The sequence below is a fragment of the Humulus lupulus genome, chromosome 8 (genome assembly GCF_963169125.1).
Source record: "Humulus lupulus chromosome 8, drHumLupu1.1, whole genome shotgun sequence".
NCBI classification, from domain to species: domain Eukaryota; kingdom Viridiplantae; phylum Streptophyta; class Magnoliopsida; order Rosales; family Cannabaceae; genus Humulus; species Humulus lupulus.
This window is the reverse complement of record NC_084800.1, coordinates 4,499,909-4,520,938: the sequence shown is the minus strand read 5'-3', so window position 1 is coordinate 4,520,938 and position 21,030 is coordinate 4,499,909. Positions and strand designations below refer to the sequence as shown.

Genomic DNA, 21,030 nt, shown 5'->3' with positions numbered 1-21,030 from the left:
TGACCCTATAACATTCAAACTTTACTCCTTATTAGATTTAATCCTCAAAAATACTTAATCCTTAATCACCATTCATAACATGTGCTTAAAATCCTATTGGTTGATGTCTAAACCTTATAATATAATAAATATAATCCTTAATATCAGTCACTTTAATCACACCTTAGGTTATACTTAATATTCTTAAACTATAGATTAAACTTAGAAAATCTATAAGTACTACTATGAGTGTCCAAATAATTCCCGGTCTAAACCAAAAATCCATGGCAACAAAGGTAACACTAAACATACTACAATACTACTAACATTTAGCTAAGTAAAGTTCTTGGACTCTACACTACAAAAATTAAAATCAATAGTAAAAGCTCACTTACAAGGTCAATTTCTATTTCTTTATAACTGTGTTGTGATGAACGATGAGGATACTCCAAAGCAGCACACCTCTCTTTTTGTTTTTTACTAAATTCCTATTTCAATTGGAATAATTTAACTTTTCAATAAATTAATATATGAATAAAAAAAATTGAAACTTAGTATTGTACACTTACTTGAAATTCTTTACTTTTTCTTTTGGTGACGAAGTTTTTCCATTCCTCCTCAGGAATGTTATATCTTTTTGGAGGCACATCTAATGCAGTGGGATTTGCTTCCAATAAATCTTGGTTGTTAAGGTAAGGAGCTACAAATCTTCTAGTAAAAAATGTTTTGAATGTCCTCCACTTGATGCCTACTGAACTCATCACTTCCTTTCTCATTCCCTCATTAAGATGAAAAGCTAGCTACAAAATTTAACAATACAAGTCAGTATAAATAATAATATACAAGTTTAAAAGATTACCTTCAATCTATGAACCTTACATTTACATCTTTCCAAACATTCTCTAAAGTTGCAGCAGGAACATCATGCCAATTATCATATGTAATTGACACCATTGACTTTGCTTGCATCCCCAAATAGCATTGTAACGCTCTCTCCGGAGTTCCAATTGATTGCCCTCTCTTGTTAAACCTTAAATTTATCTTAATCCCTTTGATCTTGTCAGCAATTATTTTTGCCAATCGCACTATCCCCTTAGTCTACCTACTTTTCTTCTTCTTTGTTGTAAGATCTTCATTACAAGCCTCTTCTAAATTGATACCTTCGTCTGCATTGTCTTCAAGTTCCTCTTCGGGGTGCTCTTCATGATGGTCCATGATCCTATTAAGAAAAAACAAGTATAAAGATTAGTACATAAAATAAACAAATGATAAGAATATTTTAAATACAAAGCCACTAGGGTGAGACTCAGGTTTGGTCTAGTGGTTATGGGGGTTGGGAATTAGGGTGAGACTCAGGTTCGAAGGTTCGAACCTAGGATCTCTTGTTATTAAGGCTTTTAGTCTCAATTACGCACCAAGTGTGCTAATGATAAAAGAAAATATATTTTAAATACAAACTTACAATCCAAATTCCATCACAATCTCTTCGAACATATGGTCCAACTATTGATTCAATTCCCTCAAATTCATTGATATCTCCAATTTCTTTCTCAAAAGTTTGAAGTTCGCCAATCTCATAATCATCATCATCATCATCATCATCATCACCTATGAATTTTGGTTGTGATGCAAGTACAATTGACCATCTTGAATCTGATGGATCTTGAATATAGAATACTTGTTTTGCTTGACTTGCTAATATAAATGATTCTTCCTTATGGCTTATTTTATTGAGATCCACTAAAGTACATCCTAACTCATCTGATATAACATACTTGTCTTCTACCCAATTACATTTGAACATTGCCATCCTAAAATCACGATAATCAAGCTCCCATATTTCTTCAATGACTCCATAAAATTTCATATCTCCATAAAATGGTTTCTTATCACGAGCTGAAGCAAATTGAAGAGTTTTTGCAACAATACATACACCGCTATTTTGTGTCACTCTAACATCATCACGAGCTTTTGTACTAAATCTATAACCATTTACGACAAATCCATCATGCTTAATTGCCATTGTAGTCGGACCTAATGAAATCCATCTTAAGTTTTCAGATACTTTGTGAAACTCCATACTCAATTCAGATTGAATCTGCATAATGTAAAATAAATTATAGATTTTGAAATAGTTATTTTTAAAAACTAAGTATAATTATAATGAAGTAATTATAATAAGCTACCCTATCACGAAACCATTGATGAAAAGTTCGATGGTGGTAATCTTGAATCCACTTTCTTGATTTACTTCGATTCTCACGATGAAGATATTCCAAGTGTTCTCTGAAATTAAGAATATTGTTATTATGACAATAAATCATTGCTAAGATATCATTTCACATTATATTAATACTTACTCTATGTAAGCTTGAACTTCAATTGTATTCTCTAGAACATTTCGATGAGCAACATCCCAGTCTTCTTTTTTGATTAAGGTGAGCCTTCCATTTTTGATGCCTCTTCCAATAACATCTTCACTCATTGTCTTTCTGCGAATACCAATCGCTTCTGCATCAGTAATATACTCAGTACAAAATTCAACCGCTTCTTCTGCTATGTAAGCCTCAACTATACAACCCTCTGGACGATTTCGATTTCTAACATAACCTTTGTAAACTTTCATCAATCTTTCAAATGGATACATCCAATGAAAACATACAGGCCCACATAGTTTTACTTCTCTAACAAGATGCACCGCCAAATGAACCATGATATAAAAAAAAGATGGAGGAAAGTATTGCTCAAATAAGCACAAGGTCTTGGCAATTTCTATTTGAATCTTGTCTAACTTAGACACATCAACAACCTTACAACATATGGCATTAAAAAAACAAACACATTCGTATTATAGCATTTCTAACATGTTTGTCTAGTGATCCCCGAATAGCAATTGGAAGTAACTGTTGCAGTAATACATGACAATCATGAGATTTAAGACTAATTAGTCTACAATCTTTCAAAGATACTAAATTACGAATATTTGATGAATACCCATCTGGAACCTTAACATTTGCCAAAGTTTCACAAAGTTTACGCTTCTCATCTTTCTTCAAGGTGTAACAAGCAGGAGGTAAATATGTTCTTCTTTCACCTGTTTCAGGTGCCAAATCTTTTTTTGATTCAAACATTAACACAAGGTCTTTACGAGCAGAGATATTGTCCTTAGTTTTCCCAGGAATATTAAGTAATGTAGAGTCCAAGAACTTTACTTAGCTAAATGTTAGTAGTATTATAGTATGTTTAGTGTTACCTTTGTTACCATGGATTTTTGGTTTAGACCGGGAATTATTTGGACACTCATAGTAGTACTTATAGATTTTCTAAGTTTAATCTATAGTTTAAGAATATTAAGTATAACCTAAGGTGTGATTAAAGTGACTGATATTAAGGATTATATTTATTATATTATAAGGTTTAGACATCAACCAATAGGATTTTAAGCACATGTTATGAATGGTGATTAAGGATTAAGTATTTTTGAGGATTAAATCTAATAAGGAGTAAAGTTTGAATGTTATAGGGTCAGTCAGCAGCTTTGAGTACGTTGAGGGCTTATTCAAGGCTGTTTACTCCATTCAAACTTAGCTAAAAATGTGTAATTTCGTGTTTAAATATTCAGCGTGTGCCGATATATCGCAGCTATATGGGGCGATATATCGCAGCACGTAGATACGGAAAACACGAAACGATGCACGGTCGCCTCGGGCATACTGGCCCAGGCGATATATCGCCTACAGGGGGCGATATATCGCCTCCTTCAGCATATGTTCAATTGTTTTTGAATTCTTTTCCTTTCAGCCATTCAAACTTCTTCATAAGTCCAGCATCTTTTGAACGAGTCTTCAGCCTCTGCTGAACGATTATTCAAATGATTTTCACCTAAAAAGCCATTATTTTTATTCAAGTAAAATCAAGATATTTTCATTCCCAAACTCTATAAATAGGACCTAGTACCCAGCCATTATTCACCATTTGCTCTAAGTTCAGAAGCTGCTAGTGTTAAGTGAGTGTGAGAGTGTAAACACCTGGTTTGGGGGAAAAACTATAAGCTTAAACATCATAAGCTTATCAAACACTTTGGGAAGTGAGTTCTATAGTATTTCGGTGAAGGTTAGATTGATCTTGCAATCTTTGAGGTAAACCCAAAAATCTAGTTCCTTTCTGTATTTTATGTTATTTCCTTTCTCAAAACCTTCTACTCAGTCCCCTAACCTTATTCTTATTTTGGTTAGGGAATCCAAGCTCATAAGCATATAAGTCGGTAAGTATGTTTTTTTATGGTTTAGTCTTTCCATCTCTTTCATTTCATCTCCTTTCTTTAGACTCACTCTTGTTCATTATGGTTTTAGGAGTGTTCCAAAAAGTCCCAACTCAGTCCATTTTATCCCGGTAACTTTGGTAAGGAAATAGGCTAGAATCAACATGTTATGTGATTATGTTATCTATATGTTTTATGTTATTAAAAGTGTTATGATATATGTGTATGTTTGTAGGCTTGGGCATATGACTCATATGACTAACAAGACCCCAAATGGGTTATGGGCATATGACCTACTTGGCTAGTAGGACCCCACTAATCCCATGGGCATATGCTTGTTTAGTCTATGGGACCCCAAGTAATAATGGCCATTATAATAAGTGTATGTTATATGTATTATGTTAAGTCTTTATGTTTTCTTATGAAATTATGTATATGACTATGTGTTAGATTTTCCTTGCTGGGCATTAGGCTCACTCCTTTCTGTTTATGTGCAGGAAAATAAGCTTAGAGGCGGTAAGATTCGTGACGCTTGGAGGATGTGTATCGATGGTGAATGGATTCAAGGAGTCGAGAGTTCGATCATTCGAGGATGTAGTTTTGTTTTATGTCTTTTTACATGTATTTTCCGCACTATTTATGTAATGTCTTTTTATTTTAAATTATGTTTTGTTTTAAAGACAATGGGTACCCATATCCTACTTATGAAAGTAACTTTTGTTTTATAAGTTTTCTAATAAAATTATGGTATTTTCGCAAATGTAAGTTTTAGTAAGAATTTGTATGTATAGTTTCATTAATGGTCCAAAAGTCTAGAGTAGTGGGTCATTACATGTAGTGGTTTAATATATAACTAATTGAGTTTTATTTTGTTATAGCAAACTAAACTAGGCACAGATGAGCCAATAGATCGATCTATACTTTGGAAGGAGGCAAGGAAAGATGCATCAGGAAATTATGTAAATGAACGTGACAAGCTTATAGGAGATGCCATTGTATGTTGTAAACTATATGAACTTGGATTTTTTTTTATCCTTCATTATATTGTATTACTAAATTTATGAAATTAAATATTGCAGGATGACCTTCTAGATAAGAGAAATGAGGGGACACTTGTAGAAGTTGGGACAAACGATATATTGACACAAGTGTTAGGAACAAAGGAGCATCCTGGTAGAGTAAGAGGCCAAAGTCGTGGAGTTACACAAAGAGACTACTTTTTGAAGCCAGCAGGAGGTTTTAGTGGACTTCAACAATATCAATTTCAATTTCAGCAACACCAATCGCAAAAATACTTAGATGACTTTAAAAAGTTAGAGCAATCCTTTGAGCAAAGACTACGTAGTCAAGCTGAACAATTTGAAGTAGAACGAAAACGAGAAAGAGAAGAACGAGAACAAGAACGAGAGTTATTTTGGACAAAGTTTACAGAATTAGCAAACCAAATTTCATCATTAAAAGGAAGTGAAGTGAGTTTGCCTACGATAGTTTCACGAACAAGTGAGACCCCTACGCCAATAGAGGTGGTAAATGAGTCTTTAGTTTCTTCAAATGTATTTTATTCTTCACCTATTCATATTATTATTTTAGAAAATATCTATTATAACATAAATATTATTTTGTCCTCGTCTTGAGCTTGTAGGATAATCATAAGTCTAGATTATTGACAGAAAATGGTGATACTGTTGCTATTGGACGAATAATGGCAACAAGCAGAAAAATTCATTGTGTTGACTTAAGAAAGGGTAACTATCGTGTGCAAGTGGATGAGTGCTGCAATGATGAGGCTAAACTTATTTTTCCTATTGGAGATGAGATTTATTTAGTACGTCATGCTGTCGGCCACTATGTTGAGTGGCCATCTCATCTGATCATTCCTTACGATTCAGATTTGGTAAGACATTGACAAGAAACTATATTTAGTGATTGAATTATTTTTCATGATTAACATGTGTTACTTTCATGTTGAAGCTACCTAAGAAGACAAAGAAGCAAAAAAAGAATGGTTCACCAATACCTAATGCCCCAATGACACAAGAGAAGTCTCATCCTTCCCAAAAAATTCCTAGTCAAAATGAAGTAGTGTCAATTAAAGCTAGTGCCCCGATACTCTTCAATATTCCTAGTGGGGTTCCTCGCTTTCTCAAGTGTCTATTAACTACCGTGAAGTATGTGGAGCCAAGTTTCATGATCAAAATTACGATGGATTTTGAGATATTCGACCATGAGAATGATTTATATATCTCACAAGAAGAAATAGTTCATGTTGGCTTAATGGAAGAGATTGGAGCATCATGTGTATCGTTATATATCAGGTATCAAAGATTTTTAAAATAATTATAAGTTTGTTCATAACTTATTTTATAAATTTAACAAATATATATTTTTTATGTAGGATTTTATACTTCCAATTAGTGAAAAGAGAGATCAGTCACTTTTTTCGTTTTGTTGAGCCAATTTGGTTATCAAATGTTGGATCCACTGAAGAAGAACGAGTTGAATGGGTATCAAAGCGTATGCTTGATTCAAATCCGGCTCAGATGTGGTTGTTGCCATATCATAAGGGGTAAGTTTTTTACGTTTAGTATTTTGTTAGTGAATATATATAATATTAATAATGAAATATTTTTGTGTTTTTGTTAGAAAGCATTGGATGCTTATAATAATTGATTTTGATCACCAATTATGCTACTTCCTGGATTCTCTTCACAATTTTCCACCAGATGAAATCAAATCTCTCATTTCTCGGTAAAAATCTAACCAATTAACTGCATACTCTTTAATTCATTTAAAATTAACATCTAAATGTTTATGTTATTATTATTTAGTGTCTTTCAACATTTACGCATAAATAATGCAAAAACTAAGGAAGTCGCATGGAGAACAGTTAAGTGTCCTCGTCAACCATTACAATCAGTACAATGTGGGTTCTATGTTATGAGGATGATGAAGGACTTCGTGACAAATGAGTTTTCAATACGTTGGCTAACTAGTAATGTAAGTGAAAATATTCATTATTAAAGTTCTAGCTTTACCTTAAGATTAAATATATTAATTCAACTCATGCAATGAATTTTGTTTTAGTGTGGCGGGAAGAACTATTACACAAAGGATGAGATCAATGAAGTACGTGAAGAATGGGCACAATGCGTCATGGATTTGATGAGTACTACATAGGTCCACTCACTTTTGTTAACTTAGACTTTTAATGAGATATACTTACAATGTTAAGTTAGACTTTCTTGAAGATATACACACTTTTGTTGCCTAACTATAGTTTACAATGCTTATGTGAGTCATTTTGTAATTAACTTGAGACTCGTTATTTTAGATACTTAGTTCAAATTCTAGTATTTTATATTATTGTGATATATGTTTTGTTTTGTTCAGTTTGTTTGTATAAAAAAACATGATTTGTTTTGGGCATAACACACTTTTTAAGAGAAAAAAAACACCATAAGCCGGTTCTACTAAAACTGACAATAGATGTCTACACCATAAGTCGGCTGTGAACCGACATATCATGTTTTACACCAGAGGTCGGTGTACAATCGACCTACCATGTCTTACACTAGAGGTCGGTTTGCAACAGACGTACCATGTCTTACACCAGATGTCGGTTTTCCACCGACGTACCATGTCTTACACCAGATGTCGGTTTGGCGCCAACTGACCTACCATGTTTTTACATCATAAGTCACTTCATGGGAAGTCAGTTCCCAACCGACTTATGAACATTCAGAAGTCAGTTTTTAACCGACTTATCATGTAATTTTTGTAGTAGTGTATAAAAATACATTTTGCAGCCCTCTTTTCTAGCTTATCATTAATTTGATGAGCATAGGCAGTACATCCGAAAATTTTGAGGTGAGTTAAGTTAGGTGGTTTACTTGTCCATTTCTCTTCGGGTGTAAGGAAATTATTTGTTCTGTTGGGGCTTTTATTAATCAGGTAGCATGCTGTACTTAAAGCTTCTCCCCAAAAGGATTTCTTCAATCCTGACTCAAGTAACAAGCACCTCACTTTATTCAGCAAGGTCCTGTTCATTCGTTCTGCTGTCCCATTCTGTTGAGGGATTCTTACCACTGTTCTGTGTCTTTCTATACCACAATCTAAACACAACTTATCAAACTCATGATTAATATATTCTAAACCATTATCTGTCCTTAATGTCTTGATTTTAAGATCAGTTTGATTTTCAACATATATTTTCCATATTTTAAATTTGTCAAGACATTCATGTTTGTGTTTAAGTAGATAGACCCAAACCTTTTTACTATAATCATCCATTATTGACAAAAAATAATTGTTACCTCCTCTTGTAGCTGTTCTACTAGGTCCCCATAAGTCAGAATGTACATATTCCAATATCCTTGTAGCTCGAAATTTGCTTGTGTCAAACTTTAGTCTATGTTGTTTGCCCTGTACACAAACTTCAAAAAATGGTAAGTTTATATGTTTATAATTTGACAGAATACCTTGTTTAGAAAGCTCAATGAGTCCAGCTTCACTGATGTGACCCATTCTGAGATGCCATGTCTTTGAGTCCACTGTATTCTGTTTTACAAATGAAGCTTGAGCTGGTAGAACTGTTTCCCCATCTAACACATACACTACAAGAAAAAACAGTATTCATAACACTTAAAAACTGCTAACCGGAACTATTGATAACACTTCTGAAAATGCTAACATAGCCCCTGTTATTAAAAATCCAGTGTTTTCTATAACAGTATTTGAATGTTATGTTCGGTGTTATCTTAAACTATTCAATAACACATTTTTAGGTGCTATAATATTCAAATAATAACATTTAGATAGAGTTTTTGGTTATAAATTTGAAGTTTAATCTTATATTTTTTTCATAACACTTTTCAACTGTTACATTTGATTATTTTGATAACATTTTTAGTTTGTTATATTATATAAACCATAACGATTTTTTTACGCTTATAATATGTTTTTAAATCATAACATATAGTAATAAAATTTTAAATTTTATTTTGATAAGTGTACTTATATGGTTTTTTTTAATTAAAAGATTTTCATTATTGTATTTTGATAAAAAAAATTCAAAATTAATCATAAAATGTAATTCTCAATAGATTGATAAACCATAAGTATTACATTAAACAATAACTAATTCAAATCATGAATGTGTCTACTTCATGAGATCTTAGTTCAAACTTATGTTTGAAAGCATAACATAATAAAGTTTTATAATCTCGAACAATTTTTACTTCAAAAATGAAAAATAGAAACATTACAAGATACACAAAAGTAAACCAAACTTGCTCCATCCTTCAATTCATTATTCTTTGTGCACTTGTCTTTGTTGTGAGTCCATTTGCTTAGCTACAACAAAATTTAAATAATGAATGCTTCAACTTAAAGTTATAGTAAACTAAAAGAGTACATAAAAAAAGTTAATTACCTAATTATAACTTTATCAGCTGACCATGCAATTATATATTATAACTTTATTTTGCATCTATCTTGTGTTTAATATAAGAAAATAAAACCTAATAAGTACCAAGAATTTGAATAAATGTTTATGACAAACAAAAGTCAGTTGTGATCGAGACAGTACCTGAGGCCTGAAGCATCAGACTGTAAAGAGGCCTCAATAGCAGCATCATTGTATTCAGTAACAGGAGAAATTATTGGCTGGGTCTGGGGTGGAGTTAAGAATGGTACACTGCTCTCTTCTCGAGGTGGGAATTCAACTCCAGTAGCCTGTGATATATATTTATACATAGATTTATTATAAAAGTGAGTTAAGAAATCAAAATAGGTTCCTTTCCAAATACTGTAGTAGCACATTAGCTATAAAAACTCTAAACAGAAAAAGGAACACATAGAATTAATACAACCCATCCAAACATAGACGCAAAACATTCATCATAACTTAAGCATCAAGGACAACACTAAGGGATTCAACTTCAGCATATATATACCTTGTAGGCTAGTATAACCATGTATAACTAACATTCACATTCATCTGCAACCCATGCTATTGCATATCTCACATAAAGCAGAAAGCAAAAAAAAAAAAAGGTTGATCATATGATATTTACACTTTAATCAACTTAAATAAGCTTTTGCCCAAATGCCTTGGCTGACAAAGTAATTAACAAGAGAAAATTGTGTATCAAGCTTAACATGCTAAAATAACATTTAATAAACTAACCTTCAGTTCATTATATGCTGCATCGGACAAGTTAGATTTACTAGGAATGCACAGGAGAGATTCACAGTGAAAGGACAAGTTAAAATGGCATATGAGTTCAATATCTTCCCCAATTTAGTTGAAGCAACTGCTTATGAGCAAATAAAAAGAAAAGGCCAGTTAATGAGAACACAAAACAGTAGCACCACCAAATTGCATTATTTAACTTTTTTATTTCTGTATTAGTAATTTATTTCCCTTTTGTAGAATAAATAAAAGAGATCATGTTGGACTTCACATTAATCAATATCTGAAACCAAAGTTAAAAATAATCACCTCAATTAAAGTAAGTCCAAATGGCTCAATGAAGGCTGGATTTATGAAAACACCCTACCAAAATAGAGATACTCAAATCAGGTTGAAAAACATACCTCCTAGATAAAAGAAGTGATAGATTTCAGGGACACACGCACACATATCCTACTCCAGGCACACGAACAAGCCCTAAACTAGGACCTAGTCCAAGAATCCATGCCATTGAAATCTTACTATGCATCTCAATCTCGTAGCGTCTCAGGGTACCATAATGCCATATATACATGATGGCGAAGAATACTGCTAATATCACGAGAGGAACCCACCCGCCTTGATTAACCTTGAGGACTACAGCGGAGAAGTAAGTGCACTCCACTGCTAATGATAAGATAGTGAAGATCAAGTCAAGAATCCAATGGTGCCACACTAGTATCATCACTAAAATAATGAGAAAGGTTGTCACCAACATGACTATTACAACTGCTGTCCCTGTTGTAAAATGCAGAATTCAAATTAGTGAAGTCAGTCCCTACGTTTTTCAGGAAAATCGAAATGTTAGCATGGCTCTCACGTACAAAAACAAAATGTCAAAATTAAGATTACTACGATGTGCATGTATATACTGCTGCCCTGTCTGAATTAGATTTTCCAAAAAGTTATTTTCTAATCACTTCACTGGATACAGCTTGGGGAAGTAGATTCTAATGCAAGTCAATAAGAGATGTTGAAAAAAAAAACAATTTGAGATGTCAGGGACAATAACTTTTATTTGGGCCCACCTAGGAACATACTGCCTTTTGAGAGAAGAGAAAAGGCTGACCCAAAAATCCATGCAAAAGTGAGAACATCAATATTTGTCACGTGATGAGATAAAAATGGTATGGTGAGGAAGAGAATCTTAAAGAAAAAGAAAATTTTAAACAAACAAATAATGACCCTTTGAATGACTCTTTACCCTGTCAATGTGGTGCAACTAATGCACAAGCACATCATTCATGTTATGTGAGCAGTCCGCCACCAAGGGAAAAAAAATAAGGCTAAGGAGAACACTAAATCTTAATGGACTTTTAGAGAATCATTTTGTTTATGCTACCGCTTTTACTAAAAGGTATATACAAATGTCTCCATGATTATATGTACATATAAATCATAAGCTTACGCTACATGTGGATCTACAAATATATGCACAATAGCCATTGGTATGAAATCACCATCCAAACGCTAATACTATAAATAGATTAAGACTATCAGGAGGGTATATTTTATGCTGTGATGGGAAAATGACACAAGGAATCAGTTAAACTTATATGTTGTTTTCCTAGTAGAGATGTGTTGTCCCATGGATAATGGATCAACATATTTCACAATTCATCAGATAAAAGACTTACCAGAGGCATTTCCAATTTGGTTTTGATTTTTGAACCCAGCTGTCGCAGCAATGCAAAGAATCATAAGGATCCAATTTACATCTGGAATATTAACCTGATTGAGGAACCTTTTAGATGTATGCACAACTTTGACTCTTGGAAAACAGCCAAGAGCAAGAGCCTGCTTGATCAATGAGAAAGTTGCAGATATGGTGGCCTGACTTGCAACCACAGCAGCAGCAGTTGCAATAACAAACACTGGCCAATATATGCACTCTGCAAAACCAATAATGAAATAATCTTTATAAGCACGCTGACTAGTACAAACCAATAGCTGACAACACTGCAAAAGAACATTACAATTAAGTATCTCATAAACATTACATTTTTTTAATAGAAAAAGTATCTTCTAATTGAACCAAGAAAGTTTGACTTGTTTGAAAGGGTAGGAATGAGATCATCAACAAGTATAGTCAAGTGAAACGCTTTGAAAGGTGGCCTATGGCATAGTGTATGTATATGGGGCAGAATGGGCATGGCTATACAAATTGTCACTCTTGTGGTCCTTGAAAAGTTGTATGGTATATATGGCAGATTTAATAGCAAAGGAGCTTTCAGGGAAAAAGTAAAAGGCCGCAAGCTGACAGCTGGTACGATGATTGGACAACAATTTTATATCAATTTCTTTTTATAAATTTTGGTCAAGAGACAAAAAGATTAGAAGGACTTAAGTGAAGGTATCCTTAAACAGTTATTAAAATGGGTTTCTGCTCGCTCCTGAAGAGAATCAGAACAAAGAAATATAGACCTGAAATGGCTGGAGTCAAAATTCCATCCCCAATTACCATACAAGAGCCAATAAGGACAAGAATCACATTGTGTTCTTCATAAATGCATATCCCTCCAACCACCTCTTGGTTCTTGCGGCAAATGAGTGTTCACTAAATGTAGAACGACTATATGTTGTAAGTTCCAAATCACTTCGGTCTTGATTAGGAATAGTTCTCAATTTTGCATGTCGGCATAGTAATGAATAGATAGCAAAAGTTCCGCCTGCATAACGAGTAAGTTGCTATGTAATTGATTATCAAACAAGCAGATGATATCAAAGGGGCATAATATTCGGGGAAAAAAACAAACAGAGAGCATACCTGTCTTACAAGGAATATCTATGTTTATAGAATTGTTAATAATTTGATAAAGTAAATCTAAACTTTCGTAGAAGCCAAAGACTGACACATTGAAAAATTGCAGAAGAAACTAATCCAAGATCTAATTATCTTGCCTTGGTAGCAATATTACATATAGAACAGAAATAATTATTTCTAATGAACAAACTTACAAGAAAACCTTGTTCTTAATTTATCCAAACAAGTTCATCACATTAGACCTCTTAAAAAATTCTCTTATTCCTTTCCAACCAAATTTCCCATAAAGTAGCAAAAACAGACCAATTCCATGAAACCAGAAATTTGTATATCCACGAAACACAAATTCATACAACATCCCTTTCATATTTTTATTTTTTCAAGAAAACTCTCCCATTAATCAATTTCCATAAGCAGAGATGACCTGTTCATAAAGCCCCTTTTCACATTAAAAATAATTTTAAAAAATTCAAATTTCAGAAATACAAGAGAAAATCTACAGTAATACAACTTACCACCTTTTTACAGATTAAAAATAATTAAAAAAATTCAAATGGCTTCAAAAGTACAAGAGAAAATATACAGTAATACTATCCAGACCATTGCATATTAAATGACATAAACACTCGATAGTAATGCATTCTAACTGGAAATTTAATCAACCATAATTTAAACGAAAAAAACAGGGAATTTAATTTTGTTGCTGAATATTTTGGCAAGTTTTTACATTGGGGAATCCTTTCTAGATAAAAAATTGTTGGGCATGTGAAAATTCTGGGCTTTTTATCCTTGTAAATCTTAGTCTGACATTAATATTCTTTGGCAATCTCCTTATTTTTATTAGCATTTTAATACCATCCATTCCAATCAGAGTTGACGCTTTTGTTCGGCTAGTTTATTATAAGACTAGTACTTGTGAACTAGTTTGCATTTAATCCTCTCACCTTTGTGGTGTGTTTTGTATAAACATAACTGAAACATTGGATCATCTGTTCAGCATTGCAGCAAAGCTAGATCATTATGATGTGAATTGTTGAATGAAGTTGATTATGTTGGGTATTACCTAAAATATGTGAGACAGTATAGATGGAGAACCTATATGTTTTTGGTAAAAGCGAGATCGTGGCTGTAATGTGGAACAATGTGATGATGCAGCTTTTGAGGTCATCAAAGATATGATATCATTGTAGAAAAGGATTAGTTTATCAACTTACCATTGAGCTTCAGTAAATGAAATTCAAGGATTTTCTCCTTTCTCTAATTACTCTTACTTGGACTAATATTTTTTTTAGTGGTGTTAGCTTTGTTTGGTTTCTTTAAATAGAGTTTAAGTTTTTTCGATTTCTTGTATTTAAAGATACTACATCACATTCTTGTAACTATAAATACATAATTTTTTGAAATTTAATGAAAGTTTTGTTTCTTATAAAATACCGTAAAATACATAAACAACATCTAGATTATCATATTTCTTCTCTGAAACATAAATACTTAAATCCCTGTTTCTTTGTATCTTCATTTTTCAATCATGCAATTCACAAATAATCCCTGTTTCTTTGTATCTTCATTTTTCAATTTATTTTAACAAGAAATATATAAAATTTATATGCAAGCATTAGAAGATTAACTTCGGCAAATCAACTTTCCAGGTTGAGAACACTTTACCTTGACCATTATCATTAGCTCTACAAACAATTAGCACATACTTGAGAAGCGGAATAAGAGTAAGCGAGTATATTATCAAAGATAAAGCTCCAATCAAATCTTCTAGGTCTTTAATTCCATCAGGGAAAGTGTTGTAGAAAACATACAAAGGAGATGTGCCTAAATCTCCATATACCACTCCAAGGCTCTGGAATGCAAGTTGCAGAAGCATTACTGCTGAAAGCTTCTGGACAAGATAGAACAAAACCAAATCAACAAAGTAACTAAATACGTAGCATCACATGCTAAATTTCTATAAATTTTTGTTTACTCTCATGGCTAGTTGCTGGTCATTTTTAATGCATCGCACAAGCAAATTAAAGTAGAACATACAAATCAACAATAAAATTTTGAGAGAAGCGTATTTCTACATTCTTTCTATGAAGTAAGATGTGCACAAATAACGTCTAGCTCAGAAGTGAAAAATACAGAAGTATCAGTGCTAATATTTTCTAAACAAAACAAAAGCAATTCAGTAAAGGAACCATGCAACTATCATAATATGCTCAATTTCATCAAATTCATTAATCTCATTGCCCGCCAATTTCAGAATACATCCCACAGGAAATTAAAATAGGGCCTAGAGAATTGTAATCTACCCTGAGCACAAGCATACAACTATATTGCAACAATCCCTTCTATATCGGTAATATCCATTTTGACGATTTACCATATTGTGAGAAAAATCCAAAGCTTTTGAAGTAAACATTTTGCCAGGTATCATGAGTTTGACTTTGATAGGTATTTCAAAGGGATGAAAGACTAAGAGAAAGAGATCTCCAAGAACAAGAAACAAGTATACCTTTTCTGTGTACATGTTTTTAAGCTTTCTAGCCTCTTCATCCATGGGTTGATCAAGCTTCTGATCTATAGTCCACATAGTTCCATTTTTATCAGGACCTTGATCAGTCGTCATATTTGTAGCCATTTTCAACTTGATCATTCAAACTATTCCTCAGAGTTCAACCAATTCACCTCTAAGTTTTTTTTCTTCATCAATACTTCGGTTGTGCCATCAGCTTTCTACATATATTGAAAGCCATAAAACTCAACAAGTTCAAATCAAAAGGGTTAAAGGAACAGCTTTGAGCTAAATGTTAACCTATAAAAATATTATATGGATATTTTCCTTGTTCAACATACAGACCAAGGTAAATTACAGCATAAAAGGATTGATAATGTAAATATTGGACAAAAATAATCAACCATACCTTTAGAAATTGTAAATACTCGTGATGGTCAATAAATGATAAAGACATGGAATTTACTAGCATTCAATAAGCTTGAATAAAGGTAACACCATAAATTGGCTGATCAAGCAAATAAAGAATAAATCTAAAGGAATTAAGGAATGGAAAGCATCAAGATGCCAAATATGAAAATTTCTCAGCTCCAAAATTAAAATGAAATTACTTTCACCTATAAAAAAATTCCTCACATTTTTTGAAAAGCTAAACCAAAGCTTGGAACCTTTTAAGAACCCCCAAGACCTCTTGGTCCAATTTCAAAAAAACTCAACCAAAAAAAAAACTGAAGACCTTAAAAATGCAGTGACACTGTAAAGAAAGGAAAGAAAAAAAATGTAACCTGAACAGTGAAATTCCCAAATGGGTTTCACCTAAAGCTATACATAACACATCAGAGCACAAAAGATCAAGAAAACACAATAAAGAAGATGGAAAAAAAACGAAAGCCCAGTAAAGAAGTTTACATACCCATGAAGAAAAAAGGCGAGGAAGTGAAAACCCCGATCCTGAAAAAATGGTTCTTCGGGTTTTTCATAATTTTAGATGACATAGAAGAATAAATAGTGAAGTTTGAATAAAAGGGTTGTTGAGTGATGCTCTGCTTGGTTGTGTAGACGAAAAAAAAAGAGAAAGAAAGAGAAGCTGAGAAGCAAAGAAAGAGACTAGGAAACCAGAAAGAAAGAGAAGCAAAGAGAGGCAAAGAGACGAAAGAAAGAAAGAAAGAGAGGCAAAGAGATGAAAGAAAGAAAGAAAGAGAGGCAAAGAGACGAAACTAGAAATTAGGGATTCAATGGAGGCTTAGGGGTTCGGAGGCTGAGACTAGTTTACTGTGTGCTTCCGTGTCCCTTATTTTCATTTGGCGCCTAGTTATATATTTCATATGGCGCCAAATGAAATTTCACATATGGGGGCCGTGTGTTTTTTTAATTGCTTATTAATAGAACTTTTAAATAAGTGTTATTTTTTAATGTAATATATACTAAAAATTGTTGTAGTGATACAGGCCATTTATTTTAATCCCTTTAAACACCACTAGCTGCCCTTTTGTGATCCTCATAGTACCCTTGCCAATTTTATAATTATACCCTTCATCATCAAGAGTTCTAAGTAAAATCAAGTTCCTTTTTAAATCTGGTATATATATGACTTTATTCAAAGTTTTAATTGTCCCATCAGAATTCTTGATAGCTATAGAGCCAATCCCAAGAACTTTGCATCTATGATCATTACCCATCAATACACTGCCTTGTTCTACTTCATGTAAATCCATATAAAGCAGTCTTTAATGGGGCACATGTGATAAGTGCACCAACTATCCAATATCCATTCTTTGACTTCTCTGTCTTGTGAGACTGCAAGAACTTCTCCATCTGAACTGTAATAATTGTCTCCTGTGTTGTCATCTTGCTGTGTGTTTTTGGGCTCTTCTTCTCTTTTCTTTTTCATAAGCTCCCAGCAGTTCTTGATGAGATGTCCTACTTTGCCGCAATGGTGACATTTTCTTGTTTCTTTAGGCCTAGAATTTGACCTATGATGCTCACGTGAATGGCTTCTTGAATGATTTCTGTGAGAGTATTTCTTTGGTTGTCTGCCACGAACAATTAAACTTTCTTCAGTTCTTTGTTGTCTGGCTGCCTTGTCCCAAGTCATTTCTGCATCTCGTGATCTTAGTGTACTCAAGACATCTTCCAAAGTCAATGTATCCCTACTGTACATTATGACAGTCCTCATCTCTTTGAACTGATCTGGTAAACTATTCAAGAGTACCACAACTTGATCCTCTTCTTTTATACTCTCCCCCATATTGTTCAAGGCTAATACCAGCTTTGTCATTTCATCAAAGTTCTGCTCCAGAGTATTCATGGCATTCATCTTGAAGCCATATAGCTTTCCTTTTAGAAATATTTTCGATGCAGTAGACTTAGTCATGTAAAGTTGTTCCAACTTATTCCATAGACCAGCAACTGTCTTTTCCCCAATGACTTGCCTTAACACATTATCAGACAAATTCATTATTATAGCTGACCGAGCTTGTCTTGCAATCAAGTTCTTCTCATCAAGACTTGAAGATTCCTTCTCTTTTGGTTCTTTGCTATCCTTTGTGTTACTGATTAGGGCTTCATCAAGTTTCTGATATATCAAGATTGCCATCATCTTCTCTTTCCACAAACTGAAGTCACCCATTCCATCAAATTTTTCAAGATCAAACCGTGTAGAAGTTGATGCCATGGTGATGACCGAGACACTACAAGAAAAAATGATTATTATAATACCAAAAAATTATTATAAAATAGTTATCATAATACTTTTTGAAGCATTAAGGAAAGCTGTGTTATCGTAAGTCATGACACTTTTCGTAATACATTTTTCCACTTATACTAAAGTATTATTGAAAACTCTATCATAAGACTTTTTTAGTATTATTTTAATATTTTAATATGCTTAAATTATCATTATCTTTAATAGTTTTCATAAGACTTTATTGCTCTTATATTGAGAGTATTATTGAATACTCTACAATAATACATTTTTTGTGTTATTTTCTCATTTTTATAAGCTTAAAATATAATTATTGTTTTGATATTCATAATACTTTTTTATCCACTTATTTTACAATAATACATTTTTTGTGTTATTTTCTCACTTTTATAAGCTTAAAATATAATTATTGTTTTGATATTCATAATACTTTTTTATCCACTTATTTTACAATAATACATTTTTTGTGTTATTTTCTCATTTTTATAAGCTTAAAATATAATTATTGTTTTCGTATTCATAATGCTTTTTTATCCACTTATTTTATAATAATATATTTTTTGTGTTAAATTTGTTAAGCCTCCAATGAATGTTAACTATGTTCCAATTAATTACTCATAAATAAAAACAAACAATTTGATAACTCATTCTAGAAATGATAAGGTAGATTCGGGAAGTTTTAATATAGGCTTCCAAACTCTTTATCAAATTCGGTTTGAAATATCAATTAGGCAACAGTTCATTCGGCACAGTCATGTAGAAAGCGATTCCTAAATCTATTGACAAGAGAAACTGAAGCATCCAACACTTGGCGATAACATCATCAAGGCAATGGAGGAACGATCTTCCCCGAGCAAGTGCCGAACCCAATGTTGTATTCATCTCCCTGCAACGAATTCATATACATAGACCTTTTCAGTCTCTACATTTTGAAGGTTTATTTATGATGCAATCATAATATCAAACAAACTACTCACATCTCAAAGCGTAATGCATGATACAATTAAATAAAATAAGTTGATATCTGTGGACGGGTGTGGACATATAATGTTATGAATATCCATGCACACAAGACACAACACAGCTGGAGATGCATGTATTCTATGAGGTGGAAATATGGTTATCATCATCATACTTCCTATTTCCCGATAAAAGAAAGTTCATAAAAAATTTCAGGAGAAAAATAAAAGAGAGGTCTTAGTGAATCAAAGAACCTTGCAAAAACCAGTGATGATAACTTCATCACCATCTTCTAGGAATTTACGGGTTGCCCCTTTCAATGACAGTGACTTCTGTTCATTCCATGACAACTCTAACAAGCATCCTAAGGACTCTGGCTCCTGTTTGGACATACAACATTCAGAATGATCAACCTATATCAAAATAATAGAAGTGCAGAACTGAAGCCAGATTTATATGAAATTATCTCCACCACTTATATATATATATATAAACTGAAACCATACAAGTCCACTAATGGTTCCGGTTCCCAAGAGATCGCCAGGTCTTAAGTTGTAACCATTAATAGTATGATGTTCTATATGTTGAGTCAATGTCAAATATCTGTAACATGAGTTTACCAAAATTAATATTAATAACAGAACGACCCCATAAAGATATGACATGATCATGAATGACATCTTTCTTCAATTGAAGAAAGTTATATAGACCTGTTCACATCTTTCTTCAATTGCTTTCTCGTCACCAGCGCCATCAAGAATGACACTGTCATCCTTTGATACTTGTAATGACCCACTACTCTAGACTTTTGAACCATTAATGAAACTATACATACAAATCCTTAATAAAACTTACATTTGCGAAAATGCCATAACTTTATTGGAAACTTGTAGAAATAAGAGTTTACTTTCATAAAATAAGTAGGATATGGGATCCCATTGTCTTAAAAACAAAACATAATTTAAAATAAAAGAAGTTGCATAGAAAGTATGGAAAAATACATGTAAAACCATAAATAAAAGACTACATCCTCGAAATCGAACTCTCGACTCCTTGAATCCATTCACCATCGATACACATTCTCCCAAGCATCCATGAATCTTACCGCCACTATTTTCCTGCACATATAAACAAAAAGGAATGAGCCTAATGCCCATCAAGGAAAATCTAACACATAGTTCATAAACGTAAATTTCATAAGAAACATAAAAACGTAACATAACACATTTATATCATACACATACTATAATGGCCATTATTACCTTGGGTCCCATAGACTAAACAAGTCATATGCCCATGAGATTAGTGGGGTCCTACTAGCTAAGTAGGTCATATGCCCATAATCTATTTGGGGTCTTGTTCATATGCCCAAGCCTACAAACATACATATTCATAACATATTTTATAGCATATTTCATAACATAAAACATAAGATAACATAAACGTAAAACATATAGATTCTATCCTATTTTCCTTACCAAAGTTACCGGCATAAGAGAACAGCGTTGGGACTTTTGGAACACTCCTAAAACCATATATAACAGGGTGAGTAGATTTGAAGAAAAAGAAATGAAAGGAATGGAAGGACTAAACCATTGAGAAACATACTTACCAAAACCTTTAT

The 21,030-nt window shown here is 32.9% G+C and overlaps 3 protein-coding genes, 1 long non-coding RNA gene and 1 pseudogene across 4 annotated transcripts; 1 reads left to right on the top strand and 4 right to left on the bottom strand.

Moving 5' to 3' along the window:
• Nucleotides 1-332: 332 nt before the first annotated feature.
• On the bottom strand, nucleotides 333-1,193 carry LOC133793752 (uncharacterized). Its single transcript, XM_062231042.1, has 3 exons — nucleotides 859-1,193; nucleotides 549-779; nucleotides 333-467 (listed from the first exon to the last, which is right to left on the bottom strand). The coding sequence occupies exons 1-3, from the start codon at nucleotides 946-948 to the stop codon at nucleotides 333-335; spliced, it is 456 nt and encodes a 151-aa protein (XP_062087026.1). The 5' UTR covers nucleotides 949-1,193.
• Nucleotides 1,078-2,692, bottom strand: LOC133793751 (uncharacterized). The gene is made up of 4 exons (XM_062231041.1): nucleotides 2,340-2,692; nucleotides 2,166-2,265; nucleotides 1,434-2,077; nucleotides 1,078-1,198 (listed from the first exon to the last, which is right to left on the bottom strand). The coding sequence occupies exons 1-4, from the start codon at nucleotides 2,690-2,692 to the stop codon at nucleotides 1,078-1,080; spliced, it is 1,218 nt and encodes a 405-aa protein (XP_062087025.1).
• Nucleotides 2,693-5,118: 2,426 nt separating this feature from the next.
• Nucleotides 5,119-6,810, top strand: LOC133793748 (uncharacterized). The gene is made up of 4 exons (XM_062231038.1): nucleotides 5,119-5,235; nucleotides 5,320-6,134; nucleotides 6,212-6,555; nucleotides 6,636-6,810. Exons 2-4 carry the CDS (start codon nucleotides 5,943-5,945, stop codon nucleotides 6,808-6,810), a joined length of 711 nt encoding a protein of 236 aa, XP_062087022.1. The 5' UTR covers nucleotides 5,119-5,235; nucleotides 5,320-5,942.
• A 1,937-nt stretch (nucleotides 6,811-8,747) lies between these two features.
• Nucleotides 8,748-16,913, bottom strand: LOC133793746 (potassium transporter 11-like; annotated as a pseudogene).
• Nucleotides 16,914-19,146: 2,233 nt separating this feature from the next.
• Nucleotides 19,147-19,780, bottom strand: LOC133794248 (uncharacterized). Its single transcript, XR_009875150.1, has 2 exons — nucleotides 19,661-19,780; nucleotides 19,147-19,332 (listed from the first exon to the last, which is right to left on the bottom strand). It is a non-coding gene; the product is annotated as an uncharacterized LOC133794248 (long non-coding RNA).
• Nucleotides 19,781-21,030: the final 1,250 nt, after the last annotated feature.

Coding starts and splice junctions, on each gene's coding strand:
- LOC133793752 (XM_062231042.1), bottom strand. CDS start 948: ATGCAAGCAAAGTCAATGGTGTCAATTACATATGATAATTGGCATGAT. Junction 780..858: donor ATGTTTGGAAAGATGTAAAT/GTAAGGTTCATA, acceptor TAAATTTTGTAG/CTAGCTTTTCATCTTAATGA. Junction 468..548: donor GAAAAAGTAAAGAATTTCAA/GTAAGTGTACAA, acceptor CAATTGAAATAG/GAATTTAGTAAAAAACAAAA.
- LOC133793751 (XM_062231041.1), bottom strand. CDS start 2,692: ATGGTTCATTTGGCGGTGCATCTTGTTAGAGAAGTAAAACTATGTGGG. Junction 2,266..2,339: donor GAAGTTCAAGCTTACATAGA/GTAAGTATTAAT, acceptor TCTTAATTTCAG/AGAACACTTGGAATATCTTC. Junction 2,078..2,165: donor ATCAATGGTTTCGTGATAGG/GTAGCTTATTAT, acceptor TACATTATGCAG/ATTCAATCTGAATTGAGTAT.
- LOC133793748 (XM_062231038.1), top strand. CDS start 5,943: ATGGCAACAAGCAGAAAAATTCATTGTGTTGACTTAAGAAAGGGTAAC. Junction 6,135..6,211: donor TTCCTTACGATTCAGATTTG/GTAAGACATTGA, acceptor TTCATGTTGAAG/CTACCTAAGAAGACAAAGAA. Junction 6,556..6,635: donor TGTGTATCGTTATATATCAG/GTATCAAAGATT, acceptor TTTTTTATGTAG/GATTTTATACTTCCAATTAG.